This window comes from Fulmarus glacialis, unplaced genomic scaffold (assembly GCF_000690835.1).
Source record: "Fulmarus glacialis isolate BGI_N327 unplaced genomic scaffold, ASM69083v1 scaffold22173, whole genome shotgun sequence".
NCBI classification, from domain to species: domain Eukaryota; kingdom Metazoa; phylum Chordata; class Aves; order Procellariiformes; family Procellariidae; genus Fulmarus; species Fulmarus glacialis.
In genome coordinates, this window is record NW_009205143.1 from 1 (window position 1) to 16,731 (window position 16,731).

At 35.8% G+C, this 16,731-nt stretch overlaps 1 protein-coding gene across 1 annotated transcript in view; it reads left to right on the forward strand.

Annotated features, from left to right (window-relative positions):
* The first annotated feature begins 99 nt into the window (after positions 1–99).
* GLMN (glomulin, FKBP associated protein) overlaps positions 100–16,731 on the forward strand; it is a 22,441-nt gene continuing 5,809 nt past the window's right edge. The window contains exons 1-15 of the mRNA XM_009575288.1: positions 100–286; positions 1,508–1,633; positions 2,137–2,262; positions 3,681–3,800; positions 4,609–4,717; positions 5,929–6,175; positions 6,677–6,776; positions 10,251–10,438; positions 10,929–10,982; positions 11,917–11,947; positions 12,311–12,400; positions 12,944–12,985; positions 13,069–13,142; positions 13,465–13,549; positions 15,749–15,858. Coding sequence (XP_009573583.1) covers positions 1,595–1,633; positions 2,137–2,262; positions 3,681–3,800; positions 4,609–4,717; positions 5,929–6,175; positions 6,677–6,776; positions 10,251–10,438; positions 10,929–10,982; positions 11,917–11,947; positions 12,311–12,400; positions 12,944–12,985; positions 13,069–13,142; positions 13,465–13,549; positions 15,749–15,858 — 1,415 coding nt within the window. The 5' untranslated portion in view covers positions 100–286; positions 1,508–1,594. The remainder of the gene's footprint in view (positions 287–1,507; positions 1,634–2,136; positions 2,263–3,680; positions 3,801–4,608; positions 4,718–5,928; positions 6,176–6,676; positions 6,777–10,250; positions 10,439–10,928; positions 10,983–11,916; positions 11,948–12,310; positions 12,401–12,943; positions 12,986–13,068; positions 13,143–13,464; positions 13,550–15,748; positions 15,859–16,731) is intronic.

Sequence of the window (16,731 nt, forward strand, 5' to 3'; positions counted from 1 at the left end):
GGGGGAGAGGCCTTGTGTTTTTTTAATTCAGCCGTGTGTTAAAGGCTTACGTTAGCCGCCTCCTTGTAGTGGCCTGCGTGTTGTACCCCGCCTAGGGAAGGGGCTGAGGTGTATGTTTATTAGACAGGAGGGATTTTGGTGAGTGTTAATAGTAGAAAGTTTCATATGATTCAGATGCTGTCCACTTGCCGCTGAAACCTCTGAAAAGATTTAATTAGAAACTGGATTATGTATTAAGGCCTGAGACCATCTGCGAGCTCCACTGGTAAATCTCTGGAACAACACGGTAGGTGCTCAGGGCATGTTTCAAGGCTGTAAGAACATTGTAAAGTTACTGAGGGCTATTAGAGTTCAAAAGTATATTTAAATTGCTTTGGGAGGATTAGTAACATCCTGTACGGTTAAGAGCTCAAGTAGTAGAAAATATGGTAGTAAAGTATATGATAATGACCAAATTAAAATGACAGGCTAGATACGTTGCTGGATTGCAGTGACGTAAAAATGTTAAAATAGGCCGTTGAGAATAGAGAGTTGTTTATTCTTTGAATAATAAAATTCACAGACAGATGCTTTAAGCTTTTGTGAGTTGCCTGTTTTTTGTAAACATCCAGGTAGCTTAGTTATCTAGATGATGTGTGACGTAGCAGAGGTCACACGTAAGAGAAAAGATTGAGGATGTTACATTGAGATGTCTGTATAAGTATGGAACTGGGTGTTTTGATGAATAGTTAGCTAATTATCTAGGTGTAGATGTAATTGACACTCAGAGTGATCATATAACCAGATTTAGGCACATGGAGTTACTTAAAACTATAAACTGCTATGATATATCACATGGATAACCAAACTTGATTTTATTTGTAATTCATGGTCCTGACTATGTAAAACTTTGTATGTACTTAACGTTACTCAAATGTTTAATTGTTTTTAGCAAGAAAGTCTTAAATTATAGTATTTAGAGGTAAAAGGCCACTGAACTAGCCCAACCTAGACACTATAAAGAAATGAGTGATATTGCATATGTAATCTTGATTAGACTGTTGATATAAACTGGCCCGGTGGTTGGATCAGCTGTGCACATCCCAGGCATCAGGTTAGAGTGTTCCAGTCACAGCTGAGCAGGAGCTCCTGTGATGAGAATAGTCACAGAAAACGTAGTGTATCATGGGCATCCGCGCTTGGTACGCAGCGAGCCCAGACTTGCTCTGTATTAGCTGCAGTTTTCAATGTATGTGCCCAAGTAATAGCTGAGGCCTCCTAACTTCTGACGATGACCCTGATGCTACTTGAAAAATTGCTTCCCTGTACACAGAATGCAGGTTTGTTTCCTGTCTGTAATACTGTCTCCTGCAAATATGGGGAGTAGAATAATGTAGTGTACATTTCTTAAAAATGCATTTTTCCTGGTTTTTTTTTTTTTTATCACATGGTCTTCATAATATCTGTCTGTTTAGGCTTTTCTCGTTCCTCTGTTGGCATTTTTTTTTATAATGTGATTATTTTTCAGTCTCTGTTTTTACTTCATGTGTTTTAATACTGCACTCTTTTTAATTTATAATAGTTTTCAATTCCAGAAGAACAAAGCCAAACTATAATGGCAGTTGATGAACTTCAAGCCATAATACAAAGATGTGTAAGTAGCTTTCTTTCCATAAAAGTAACAAGTGTAAGCAGTGTGCATTTCACTTCATATAGTATAATTAAAACCAAAATGACCCCAAAACACAAGACAGTTATTAGCAGAAGTCCTCATTGGGCAGCTAAGTTCAGCCTCCATGTTTCATTGACTTTTCTGTAGTGCTTATCCCAAGGTGCTTGATAACTTCCGCTTCTTGGAGTAAGAAGTGTTCTTGTACTCAACAATACCTGTCTGAAGTAACAAAACCCTAGCAGGTTGTTGTAGAAAATACATCTTCTAAAGAACATGCTGTAGTCTAGACTTAGAAAGTGCTATTGAAATACTGCTTTGTCTTCTGTAGTAGCTCTTGGTAGCTTTTTTAATATGTGAAAGATGTTATATAAGAAAAGATAAGTTACAATGACACTACATTTAATTTTGAAGTGAAAGCTTGGATTTTCTTATTTTTTATTTGCCTTTTATAACTATGGAGTTAAACATGCGTATTTTCTTTCTAGCAAATTCTGGAAGAAGCTGATTTCAAAGGAGAAGATTTTAATCTGTTTCAGGTAGCAGGGCAGAAATGTTTAGAAGATGGGTGTGCAGCTCAGTTATTAGAAGTAATTCAAAATGAGAAAAATAAGGTGAGTTTAAGTTTGCACTCTATATTAGTTGTGCACTAAAACACTGTTAAACAGATAAAACTGCTTATTAGAAAGGGAAAGCTACTTTCACTGTGCAGCAAGGCTGTACATATGAATAGTTAATAAGTTGCTCTGTGTATAGTGCACATTCTTGTGTAACTTCAGGTAGCTCACAGAAACAGTCATGATAATGTTAACAAAACCATTACTAGCTGTTTTGCTGAGTTAAGCAAAGAGAAAAGAGGACAAAAGTGTAATTAAGAGAAAGTGACAGTGTCCCTCTTTTGCAGAACAGGATTTCAGATGGTGTACTGGGTTTGGCTGGCATGGAGTTGATTTTCTTCATGGCAGCCTGTATGGTGCTGTGTTTCAGATTTGTAACCAGAACAGTGTTGATAACAGACCAGTGTTTCAGCTATTGCTGATCAGCGCTTGTACAGTGTCAAGGCCTTCTCCGTTTCTCAGTCTGCCCCCTCAGTAAGCAGGGAAGTTGAGGGGGGACACAGCTGGGACAGCTGACCCAAACTGATCAAAGAGATGTTCCATGCTGTATAACATCATGCTCAACAATAAAAACACATGGGGATGGGGACCCATTCCAAAGTAGCTGTTACTTGGAGACTGGCTTGGCATTGGTCTGCTCGTGGGAGTTTGTTTGCAGCATTCCCCCCTCCCCTTTTGTCCTTCACTTATTAAATTGCCCTTACCTCGACCCATGAGTTACTCTGTTTTGCTCTTCTGATTCTTCCCCCATCCCACTGGTGGAGGAGAGCGAGCAACCAGCTGGTGGGTGCTTAGTTGCTGTCTGGGGTCAACCCACCACAGATGGATATAATAATATTGGCCAAAACTGTGAACGCCAACTCAACTGATGCTAATGTAAGAGATGTGAACGTCTGTACGCACTTTGGGGAGCTGGTAGAATATACTAAATTGTACACAGATAAATAGGAAGTTCAGAAAGAAAGTGAAGGATGGAATGCTTTGGCAGTGTTACATGTGGGTCACAGTCTGGTTTTGAATTTTGTGAGTTTGGAGTAACAACTAAAGATCTTGATCCCCTCAGGTTAAACACAATTTGTCTAAGCATTCTTTCTTTCAGCAAAACTCTACTTAGTCTTATTTTAAATGTATTGTCATATAAATTCTTAGAAATATATATTGACATGTTAGCATTAATACATTGAAGAGAACTATACAAAATATGCAGCTGTGGTTATAGGTATGGGGAGAGAATACAATGTATGTCAAGTACAGAACTTTATGGTAATAGATGTTAAATTTTCAATGACATTATTATGGTGTTGGTTACAACCAGGACATTGATCTCTTGTCTTTTTTGGCCTTCATATGTACAATTTTTCTGGGCTTAGAAGATGTCCAGTTTTCGTTTATCCTCTGAAAATCTGTTTTTTTAGGTTATCATCAAAAATATGGGTTGGAATCTCGTCTCTCCTCTTGTTAGATGTATTTTCATGTATAAACAGGAAGATGATAAGCGAGAACATTGCCTGAAGATACTAGATCACTTGGCACAGGTATGTTTTTGAAATATATGGTTATAATACAATAATTGTAGGGAAGGGAGAGGTCCTGATTTTCCCTCTGATTTCCAAAGAAAACAAGGCATGAATACTTCTGGGTTCTTCTGTCCGTTTCCCATAACTTTTAAACTCATGGGCCAGTTTCATCTGAAGTAGACACAGGCTTAGTGTTCTCAGAGATAATTAACCTCTTACAAATCTTGTGAAATCAGTAACTGGGCAAAACAAAGAGACATAGCATTATCCACAAGAAAAAGGCAGATAGAACTCATAAAGTTTTTAGCCAGCTGCTGGAATCAGAGCAGCCACAGCAATACTGCTTCTTGTCTACTGCAGAAACAGTATGCCAATGAGTACCTGATGATTCTGATGGAGTAGTAGGGGAAAAAAGTTTTAATCTCTAGAAGACTAGTTCCCTTTCATTCATGTACTTAAAAAACAACTTGCGAACTCTATAGCTTGAGTTAAATTCACACTGAAGTTTTTCTTTTCTCTCTACTCCTAAGGATTACTTTGCTAAGGTACTGTGAGTTTTTTATAGAGAATAGAAATCAAGTTTAGTGTCATTATTTATTATTATATGTTTTCAGCTTATAGTAAAGTGTACACACATATACACTTCATAGAAGATGTTAATTGTAGGGAAGTACTTCTTGTTTCATATTTGTTTTCTTAAAGATTATCTTTAATTCGATTTGCTTTCCCGACATTCAGGAACTTCTGTATTGAAGTTTGCTTGTGATGAATTTTTTTAGCTTATGACCATGGTGATTAAAAAATATGCATTGTTCCTCTCCTGCAGCTGTGCAATCCAAAGGAACTTTTTTTGGGTTTACTTGAGCAGATTGAGCAGGCCTCTGGAGAGCAAGTGTGCCAAACTGTCATGTTATTGCTTCAGCCTTTGCAGACAGGTAAGATGCACTTTCTCATGTGATTTCTGAATTAAATTATTTTCTCATTTATTTACCAAATTAGTTTAGCCTTCGCTGGAATATTTTCAGAATATGTCTGTCCTCACAGGCTTTACAGTCTATTGTATTTTGCAAAATAACACAAGGTATAATTTTCATGCTTATATTGGCCTGTTAGAAAAAGATTTTAGATGGGGTTAATAGCATCAGTTGAAAAAGCAATATTCAGCTATTTTTCATCATTTACAAGAAGGTGGTCCTGTGACACTTATATTTAGAGGTGTAAACCATTCATACTGTTATTACAGAAATAGAGAATTACATGGATTTGTGAAATTCTTCATTATTTAACTCTTAAAACATTAAATTCCATATTTTCGTAGTAGAAAACTTTTATTTCAGATTGAAGCAGGTTGGAATATTTGATTGGTTGTGGGGAAGCATTCTTCTGGCTTACATATAAAAACTAAAAATGTTGGGTTTGGACGCCCACTAAGTAGGTAACAAGTAGTAGTATCTGTTTTGATATGCAAGATGAAATCAAGTGTCTTGTATCAAGTTTAAGTCTGATTGTAGCAGATGTGTTATTGAGATGTGTTATTGAATTATTGGAAGCATGTGGTTTTTTGGATAGCCAATCTGCAGTCAGCCTGCACTGAGTGCAGTTTAAGTGGAGAGCCACTTGTGCTACTTCCTCAGTCTGGGAGCCCCTCTGTTGGTTCTGCTGTGGAGTATGTAACAGTTCTGAGCTGCTTCAGGTGGAGTCAGATCTCAGCAGAAACATTGAGCCATTGCAACTGGCTTTGCCAAGCACAGGAGGAGTCAAGCAATAAAGCAAGAATAAATCAGTTTTCCAGATCAGATAAATCAATATTATGTCACTTAGACTAGTTCTAGAAAGACAGATTTTTTTCCAGTCCTCATCACGCTGCTACAGAGAAAGGAAGAATGTGTTGAAATGCATTATTGCTTTAGTATTTGTCATTCTCAAATATATGGTTATCTTAACTACAACATATTAAATTAGCTGATGTCTTAGTCTTGCTGGATTCGCTCATGTGATTTCAAGTATCAGTCCCTCTCCTTCCCTGCAACTAAAGGCTTTCTTATGTAGTCACATTGTTTTTCTTCACGTTTTCCTCTACTAAGTAATTAATAACGTAATGTTTCAAAATGTTCTCTCTGTTTTTCTCTTTTTTCCCTTCCCTCAGTGCTTTTGAAACTTCAGAACAAGAAGGCCTACTCAGTGGGTTTATCTTTGGCCGTGATTATGAATCAGCTTGCTCCCTTACCTGTACCTTATACAAAACAACAAATACAAGAAGATAAACTTGGTCTCTGTCAATGTTGTAATGCAGTGGTGGACTTTGCTAAACCTTTTGTGAATGAAGTTGTTAAAAACATGGAAAAGTCGTCAGAATACAATGACATGGAGCTGAAAGAAGAATTATTAAAATTGTGAGTGTTTTATGTTAGTGTAATATATTCCTATAACTTAACAAAAGGAACAGTAGGCACTTATTATATAGGCAGTAAATAAATAATCTTATTAGTGTTTTATAATGCTGCCAATTCATATTAACTAATGTGGTATTTCAAAAAAGAAAAACCATAAATATGCCTTACATATTTATGAAGTGAGAGAAGAAAGGTCAAAATTTTTTTTTTTTTTTTTTAGTACAGGGAAGTGGTAAAGAAATACTAGTGTCTGTGCTGTGAAGCTGTGTTGGTATTCTTCTGCTTCTCCTCAAATTTACAACAGTGAGGATAATCATATTCTGGAGGTGAAGTCTAAGGAATGCTTCTACAGGATATGTTCTTGTTTTTTATTCTTCTTGGAATATCAGGAATAGCAGCAGCTAGTATGAGTATAGACTTTATTCTTGGTCATCAACGATACTATTATAGTCTGTATTTGTGACCTTATTGGTGATTTAGTTTCACCCCTTTTTATTTCAGCTGTATGAAAAGCCTGAAATACCCATTATTGACAGCTCAGCTTGAGCAGCTCGAAGGCGTTGAAGAACATCCCTTTCGGCATTTTGCAACTGAAATTATAGTAAGTGCAGTCAAAATTAATTACAGTGTTTGCAAAACCAGTGGTCTAGTTCAGAATTACCTATAATTCATTCTAGAGCTTATTTTGCTTCCTTTATTGGTTAGTGGGATGACTGACTGCGCCTTGTAAGATAATGCAGGTAGATAAAGGTCTAGAACAGTTCCACGTCCCATCTCTGGAAATTACAAAACTTGCAGACACAGTTTTGCTTCTTATAAACCAGTTTAGACTGCTCTCTGAATCAGCAGCTGTAACTGCTTCTTTTTCTTGGTGATATATGAATTTATTAGAATATCTAAAGAATCGTCTTTGCTGCAGTATTACATCAAGGCAAAATCTACATGTTACCTTTAATCCAAGTGTCGCACAGAGAGAAATCTCTAATGTGCCTAGTGCAGTGCCAGCTGACTGTTAAAGAATATAAATTGATGGTTACTGCTGCTGATGCTATAGCTTGAAATTCAGTGGGAACATGCTCACTCCATGCTACCAATGCAGTTACTCTGGTTTTGAATGTTTTACATAGCAGCTCTGTTTTATTAGAGCAATATTATTGTGGGTATAGATAATTTTATTTAAATTTGCAGCAAAACCAAGCCTTATAAGGACATAGTCAGGTACAGTCCATGTCTATGGACATGTGTTGGAACACACAGTACATTTCAGAAATAGGACTAGGTGTGATTAATAAAGTTACAGCAAGTAGAGCTGTGCTTTGTTCATGTTTTGAATGTGTTAAAGAATATTTCCTCTCTTGTACATATCCAAATGTAGTGGCTTGACCCCAGCTGGCAGCTAAGCCCCCACCCAGTCACTCACTCAGCCCCCCCCCAGCGGAATGGGGAAGAGAATCTGAAGGGCAAAAGCAAGAAAAGCTCATAGGTTGAGAAAAAGACAATTTAATAAGTGAAGGAAAAAAACCCAAGTGATGCAATGGCTGTCACTCACCACCTCCTACCAGCAGACTGATGCCCAGCCAGTCTCTGAACAACAGTAAATCTGAAAAATACTACCTCCCCCCCACCCCCAGCAATTTGTTGCTGAGCCTGATGTTATATGGTATGGAGTATCCCTTTGATCAGTTTGGGTTAGCTGTCCCTGCTGTGTCCCCCCCCAGCTCCTCACCCACCCTCTGCCTGCTCGCTGAGGGGCAGAGTAAGAAACAGAAGGCCTTGATGCCATGCAAGCACTGTTCGGCAACAACTGAAACACTGGCGTGTTATCAATGCTGTCTTGGTCACAAATCTAAAACATAGCACCATATGGGCTGCCATGAAGAAAATCAACTCCATGCCACCAGACCCAGTACACCAAATTTAAAATATTTGTAAATATCAGTTGTCTCTAATTTTCAAATGTGTGGCTATACAATGATTTGTGTTGGGCTGATGAAATGCAGGAATCTTCTTGACAGGTGCTGGATTATTTTATAACAGTTTATTCAGAAGCAGGCTGGTAAATCTTATAATGAAACATAAGGGTAGAAAATATTCCCAGTACTAAATGGAGTCTTCCCTCAGGATAACCAATGGGCCACTAGTCGGGTAACGCTGAATAGACAGTAACAGCTCATTTGTATCAAGATTGCAGCTAATGTCTTCAACTTTTATAAAACAAGCTGACCTTCTCAGACGTATAGGAGAACTGAACATTAAATGACTATTAACTGGTTATTAATATTTACCGTTAACAAAAATACAATTCTGGTTTTGATAACTGGCCATTACAATTCTTTTCTGTAAGTTGTTTTATTAACTATGGATACACTTGTTTCTCATGTTAATATCAACTGTATTGAAGAATAGAGTTAGGTTTGAGCTTTGGACTTTGTTCTGCCTTGTTATCCCTTGTTAAAGGAGGAAAATTCACAAGTCCAATACAGCAAGACAAAAGTCAAAGAACGCTTGGAGCTATGTAAGAGGGAAATGAAAGATACAGAGAAGGTGGAATGGGGGTGAAGCTGGCTGAGGGACAGAGGAAGTCCAGCTATCGGAGGAAGATAGCTGAAATGGCTGTGAACTATGAACTAGGGAGTTAGAAGAAAGAGAGCTTTTTATATGATATAGTGGAGGAATTAGTCCTAGAAGAGCAGAGAGACTAGGTCAGGGTGTCATTTTGGGGGAAGGAATGGCACACTAAGTCTTGATGACTTTGAAAAGGAAGACTTGGAGCCAGCTGGGATGAGGAAAGCACACACAAATATACTATATATTACTATATATAAGTGTGTGCAAATGTGCATGCACGCAGAGGAAGTCTGGAAGTTGCCATGTGATGCAACTCTGTTTCTTCTCCAATATGTGTTTAAAAATCTAAGCATTTTTGCACACGAAATTCTATATCCAATTGTTAAGATTGTAAAGTGAAGCACACTGAGCAGTTAGCAAAACTTTTGGTTGTTTTTCAACCATAATTAGGTTTTCTGTCATGATCACATCCATTTTTTTCCCCAGCATGTCTCAGCATAGGATGCAACTGCTGTGAGGATTAATCAGGGTTGTGCAGTGAAAGAAGATTTTGTCCCTGAGACCTTTACTTCATTTATTGCAGGACTTTTAGGGTGTGCAGTGAAGGAGGCAGGGATTACCAGAAGATGATCTCATGGTTAAGATAGTTGAAGGGTGCTCTGAAAAACCGGCTTTTCATCCTGCCTCTCCTGTTGGGTACAGTCTGAAACCATGCTTTTTATGCTAATTATGAATTACCTTTTCTTCGTTTTCTCAAGAAATTCACTTCTGCTGTTTGTGGAATTGGGTAATGAAAGCTGCAGCTAAGGTCAATAAAGTCATGCTTTGACTATATGACATCTTGTGTAATCCTAATTTTCCAAAATGTGAGATCCCAGATGTTCAGTTTGGACAACCCCAGAACAGTGAGTTAACATTGGTCTCGCTGTTTCTTCACAATATGTAGAATAGGAGTTACACTACCTCCTAATCCACATGAATGTGTGTGTGTGGGAAAAAACCCACACACCCCGTTTGTGAAGTATTCAGGTGTCATTGTGTTGTGCATCACTGGAAAGAAAGGCCATACAGAGTGATTCTAACTTTAAAGCAGGGCTTGCTTTTAGTAGATAAACATTGTGTTGCATATTGATTAGTGAGCAGAAAACAAAATACTGAGTATTTTGTGATCTGAAAAACACAGGCATAATGTGATCATGAAGCTATCATTATTCATAGTGTTGTGGATAAGGGAGCCAAACTAGGGTTTTGCAGGGTGACTTTATTTTGTCTTTTGCTAACTTTGGAGTACTTGACTTTGCTATCTTAGTAACATTCTTCTAACAGAAGTTATTTTTCCTGCAGGGTCTTTTTTGTGTATGCGTATACATCATAAATACTCACAAAATATTTATATTAATTTATACATATGTAAGAGAATTTGCTGTGAATACAGTTAAAGATTTGAAACTTAATTGGTATACAGGTATTTAAAGGCAACTATAGGGAATCTATCTTTCTTTTTTAGGACATTTTGTGGGATATAAGAGAATTGATACCATTAGTGTTTTTACATTGTAAAGGCAAAAGTCCACACTGGGAGAATCAGGAGTTTGCGGACATAGAACGAAAGAATTCTGCAGATTCTTTGGCATGTCTGTCATATCTGGTGTTTGTTCAGTATTTTGGTATTGATTGTTTTCCAATCGTATTTAGGTAAGAACTATTCTTCCTCACTTATCTTAAGTCAGTACTTTGAAGATTCTTTCTGAGCAGAAGAAAACTTTTTATTCGTCAATAGTTATGAATGAAAACTGTATTTCACTAGTATTTGTTTTATGTCAACCTTTATGCATTTATATTTTATGTAGCTTAAATTATATACATAAAAACATACTTCAGTCCTGCAGATTACTCTATTACGGTTTAATTTTAGATGAGCTGTCCTTTTAAAGAGACTGGTAGGATTAGTCACATGCTGAAAATTAACATGTGTTAAATTTTCAATTGCATATTTATAGACTGTTTCCACCTAAGAGTTATTAACAGCAATTTGACTTACTGTTTTGTGTCTATTTCAAAATTATTAATTTTATAAAGATATTTTTATAAATTTTTCAAAAAAGACTAATCCTGTTAAATATATTAACTGTGCAAATGTATATGGCTTATGCAGTTTAATGTAAACCTAATTTTTCTCTTCTAGTCCATCATACCTTCTGCAATGCAATATGACGCATATTGAAGTGCTACTAAAAAGGTAGGGTTTATGGTATTTGGAGTGCTAGATAGCAGGTGTGATCTTTTATAGTAATTCATAGAATCAAATTTCAAATATACCAGATAAGTTCAGAGGAGGTTTTTAAACCTGAGAGTTAAAATGGCAATTTCCACAAGAAGATGGCTTCTTTTACTAAATAGTATGAAAAGTTGTCTAAAACATTTATTTATTGTTTTCAACTTGTATTGTGATATCATTTTTAGAAACTTTATTCTGAAAAAGCAAAATTAAGGTCTTTTAAACACATGCAGAATAATTAGAGTGTATATTTACTTGTACTTCTGTAACAATTAGTTTACTACTAGAGAAGACCATTGTGATAGTATTTATTTGAATGTATTCTGATACGATATGCAATCTGATTGAAAGTCAGGCTTTCTAAAGGAAACCAGACAAAATTGTGATTATTTCACCCCCCATAAGCAGCAGTGTTGACCAATTAGTTTCTAGCACTGATATAGAAGGAAAGTTTCCCATTATGACTACTTACCATTTCCTGGTAAGATTTAAACAAAACTTCCTGGTCTCTTCAGTTTAGGATCTGCTGTGTTTTTCTTAGGCTTGCAGGACTATGCAAATGGAATCACGTCGGAAAAGTTTCATTTTCTTTGTTAATCAATGTCTTAACACCTGTGAGATATGAGATGCTACTTTTGAGCATTTATAAATATTGAGGGGGGGGAAAAAAGTCATTTTTGACCCTGAAGAGAGGAGTCTAATCTTCAACTTTTCATCAGCCAATTTATTCTAAAAATCTTTGAGAGGAATAATGAAGATACTATGTTTAGAAAATAGAATGAAAATTGTTGAGGGACAAGTTCTTTTTGATCTCTGTGCTAGTATTTCTTCTGAAATATCAACAGTGTCTTTTTAATTAAAAACTTAAATTTGATAATGTTTCTTTTTTTTCTAGAACAGAAGAATCTATGTTATCTAAAGGACTTGTAAGTTTTCTTTTGATCAAACTTTCAATGTTAGAATGTTTATTTTTTCCAGTTTAAGTAATGGTAAAACTTTAGTTTCCCTTTCTAAGAAAGGTACAAATGATAGCTCAGGTAATAGTTTCAGAAATATTTTGAGGCTTAATTAGGTATTCTTCAGTCTTACAAACACTTACATTTATTGAACTTTACACACATGCATGTTTAAATTACCATGATTACTTACATTTGCAGCTCCTAGAACTTTGGATATGCGAATGAGCGTTTATACTGAAGGCGGTTTTAGCCATAAAATGTTAAGCCTATAGATTAATGTCTTATATACGTGAAAAACGTTGGCAGCTTTTTTTTTTTCCCCACCTGCAGGATCTGTTTGAGAGCTGTTTGTTGAGAATGGAAGATAATAGCCTTCTCCATCAGTATTTAGAATTCAGAAATTTTATTAACGTACCTCAGGTAATAAGCAATGTACAGAAGTCTTTAAAGTTTGATTATAAATAGTATCTAGCTGTCTTCTAGGTGTTTGAGAGAGGACATACTACTGAACCTTTATACACTTGTGTCGTTAAATTGAAACTTTCAGCGTCTTGCTGTACAGAATTGATTGCCTTTTCTACCCGCTACAGTGTGAAGTTTCAGTGACAATTACAATATACTTAGTGTATGTACGTGCCACTGAGGCAGGTGGGCACTGATGTTAGCTGAAATAATGATGCTTGCTCATTTTTGCCTCTTCCTTGCAAATCTGCTGCTTGACTACATTCTTACTTGGACCCAACAATACGAGAATAATAGTCATTTGTATCAGCCCTGGGATTTCAACCACTGATGCTAATGTGAATTTCTCTGATGAGAATCTTCTCATAGGCATGGTCTTGTGGGCTGTGGGTTTTTGGTTTTGGTTGTTTTTTTTAATGTCTTGAGTAGATTTTAGTCAGTGTGACGTGATGTAATAATCTGTATGTAATTAGAAATTATGTTTTCTTTGTCCAACTGCAGGATTTGGTGAAAGTTACAATCCTTTGTCCCATAGAGCATCTGGTATGTAATGGGACCTACAGAATCAGTTAAGTGCTGAATTTATTTAATTAGAATTAATCTGATAACATCTTTTTTGTCTTTAGAGAAAGAAGAGTTTAAATATTTTGCAGTTGTTCATAGACAAGTTTGACGCAGAGGGAAAATACACATTATTCAGGTATGCATCCAAATTACTGTAGATTGTGTAATATCAGTCTTATTGCAGCTTAATTGCATAGATACAATGATTTCTGACAGAGTTGCTATCTGGTAAACCACATTAATTTTACTATATTAGTTTTTGGATAAATAAGGAATTCCAATTGCGTCACATAAAATCAGCTGTCTTATGTAAGCTAGCGTTTAAAGGTTACATAGTCATGTTATTTTTCTGTGGTAAAACTCCCACTTAAGATGACATTATGGCCTTATTCACTAAATTTTGAGCTAACTATGTAGGCAGCTGTGAAGAGATAATAACTTTTTTTTTTTGTTTGAAGGTGTTTACTGAAGACAAGCAACCATGCTGGTGTGGAAGGATACATTATTAAAAATATAAAAGATCAGATTCACTTATCATTAACGGTGAGGCTATTACCACTAAAAAACAAGTTGCCATCTCAAAATTGTATCAGTATTATGTTGAGAAAATGTGTACAGCTTAAGCTTTGAGTGATACATTAAAAAAATCCACTTTGAAAAGAAACATAAGATTGGGAAATTATGTAATTAAAAATATTAATTTGGCTTTTCTCTGCATATGTATTTTTACATTATAATTTTACAAATGTATTTTTTAATTGCACAATCTTACTGTATTTTTCTAAGAAGTTGTTATTACCTTTTCTGTGCTTGAAAATACATGCTTCTTTCTTAAAGAGGAACTACTCAGTATTTTGTTTTATCCTCACAGTTCCTCATTTCTTAAATATAATTCAAATGCTACAGTCCAGACAGAATTATTAATTTTTTTCTTGTTTTTTATGATGACAGTCAGCATTATATTATGAGTGCTTCACAAACGTTAAATGCATCAGAAAGGGTTGAGCTAGATTGAAGTCATTTAAATCTCATATTTTATAATCATTTATACCAGGAAGTTGGAAAAACTAATTAAAAATAAATTCTTAACTCTTTTTTTTTTTTTTTTTTTTTTTTTTTTAAAAGGGCTTGGGGCCTTTTCCAAATCAAATTTGGTTCTCAAGGATACTGCCTTCTGTCAAATAGGACAATATAGTAAATGTATGCATATTTTATGCTAGCATAATTATGTTAGAAAACAGTGAATTACTATTTGTTAGATCATAGTCTGTCCTGTATATCGAATCAGCAGGGGTGAGGAGGATGATAATATGAAAACTGTTCCAAAAGGGGCTTGCATTAAATTGAATAAGTAAAAGCATCTTCTGAAATTTCCTTACTAATTAATTTTTTGACTATGCAGCTTCAGAATTCTCTTAGCGTATTTCTTCTGTGTGGAGTTCCCTGGCTGTCAAAAAGACAAATAACGTTAAAATTTCATCATATGAATTTGAATATTCTAAGTTTGTTGCAAAGAATTCTGCTATAGACATAATGATAACAATTTCCTATTGCTATCCATTTATTTCATCTTAGGTTTTGTGCCCAGCTAGTCTTAATCTTTCCAGGTCCCTTAAGTGATCTGACTTAACAGACAGTTACCCTTCTTATCTAATCTCAATTTTCCTTCCAATCCATTTCTGGCTTTGTCCCGGTTTCCTCTCTTGTCTAGCTTTTGCCCTGTGTATGATATCTCTTCCCCCAACCTTCCCCACCTTTTACCTGAGATAAGGACTTTGCAACAACTCCGGGCTCTTGGCTTTGTTGTACTGATATGAAGCAGCCTTTTGAAGAGGCTGCGAAATGTTCAGAGAGAACTTCCTCACTTGCTCTTTGGGAATGACGGGCACACCCTTAAGTTAGCCCCAGTGCAGGGAGGCTCAATCATCCTCACTGAGGAGGGAATATTCACAGGTCTTAGCTGCAAGGCTTTAAAAAAACTTCCGATAAGCAAGTGAGAGAGGTGGTTTTTTGTTGTTTTGCCCCTCCTCACTTTATAATTTGTTGTAATTTAGGGGAGTGTTCGTGTGATCTGTCTGTGATGCAGAGGGCATCAGAATAATTTATTTCTGCCACTTCAAAACCTAGTATTCTCCATCTTATGCTTAAGTGATTCTCCCTTCTGTCCTCTCCCCCCTCCCTCTTTCAAAAGAAAGTAACTGAATGTCCTTTCTCCATCAAAGAACCATAGAGGTGAAGGTGTACTTTACTTGCAAGCATTGCTAGGAGTTGTGGGTTTAGAAATACGCAAAGAAAACTTAAAACACCTGATCTTTAAAAAAAAAAAAAGTGACACTACAATTATGAAATGAATAGAGTCTCTGGTAAAGATAGCTAATTGTTCCATACCTCAGGAGAAAAAAAGAGAGTGACTAGAACAATTTGCTAAGTTTATGTAAACAAGTGTTAACTGTATAGATGGTGGTATGATGAAGAGGTGGAGAATCTATTCTGATGAAACTGAAAAGAACAGCTTGGCATGAAGAGGCAAAGTAGGGAGGCTTATGAAAAGACTAGTTTGTATACTTCAATCACATGTAGTAATTGCAAAATACTTCTTCCAGTGTTTGGTGTTGTGGTTTGTTTTTTTTTTTGGTAGTTTTCTGTTTCCCAAAATTGTTGTTAAATTATTTAAGATTTATTTAAGAAATCTTTAAGATTTAAATTTTGCATTCAGCTAAACTTTTTGTATCATTTTTTCAGAAGGCATGTGACAACATTTGGTTTACAGGACATCATCTGATCTCCCTTCTAGATTTAGTGCTTTTGCTTCCAGAAGGTGCTGAGACAGATCTTCTGCAAAACTCAGATAGGTGAGTTGTCATCACAGTTAGAGGCTTTTCTCCTTTTTAATCATTTAAAAAGACTTCAAACTATATTACTACAATGGGAGGTATGCTGTCATGTAATTAATGAGGTGACAGCATCAATGTATTTTAAACTAGAAATGGAAATGATCACTTATTTCAACCATCCTTTCAGCTAACTCTATATAGAAGAATGTCACAATGCTATTACATGGATTTTTAACAATAAGAAAGGAATTCCTCCTCCTTTCCCTGAGGATATAAGGCCTCAGATGTCAAATTACAGAACTAATTGGTAAAGCATTATTTCTTCAGAACTGTATGGTTTGTCAGCTTTCTGCAGAAGCAATTGGAGGAACAAAAGAAATGCGGTATGTTGTCTTATGTCACACAGGGGAATAACAATTATCAGATACAACTTAGAGCACACAGCCTTTTTGAGGCTGTTTCACAGACTGCTGCTGGGAATCCAGTATCTCATGAGTGGGAATACACAGCCACCTGAACAGCAAATACTTGCATTAAGTAATATAAAAATAACTGGAAATGTCTCCGAAAATCTCCTGTATAGGACAAGTCTCTTCCTATATGATGAGTAAAAGTAAGTCAGTAGGATGATAGTGTCCAGATGGACCATAACTACTTAAAACCCCAGATGTGTGATCTGTAATTGTACTGTTTATCTGGAAAAGGCAATAAATAGTTTCTGCTAAAAAGTATGGTAAAACAAAAGCAAAAAGCATATTTTTTAAAAGTACTCAAAAGTAGAAATTCAATACAGTAATGAAGAAAACTGTCACACTATTTTCATATCAACTTTGGATCACCAGTGATGCATATTACAAATTCTGTAATAAGGTCTATCTCTTCAGAGAACTC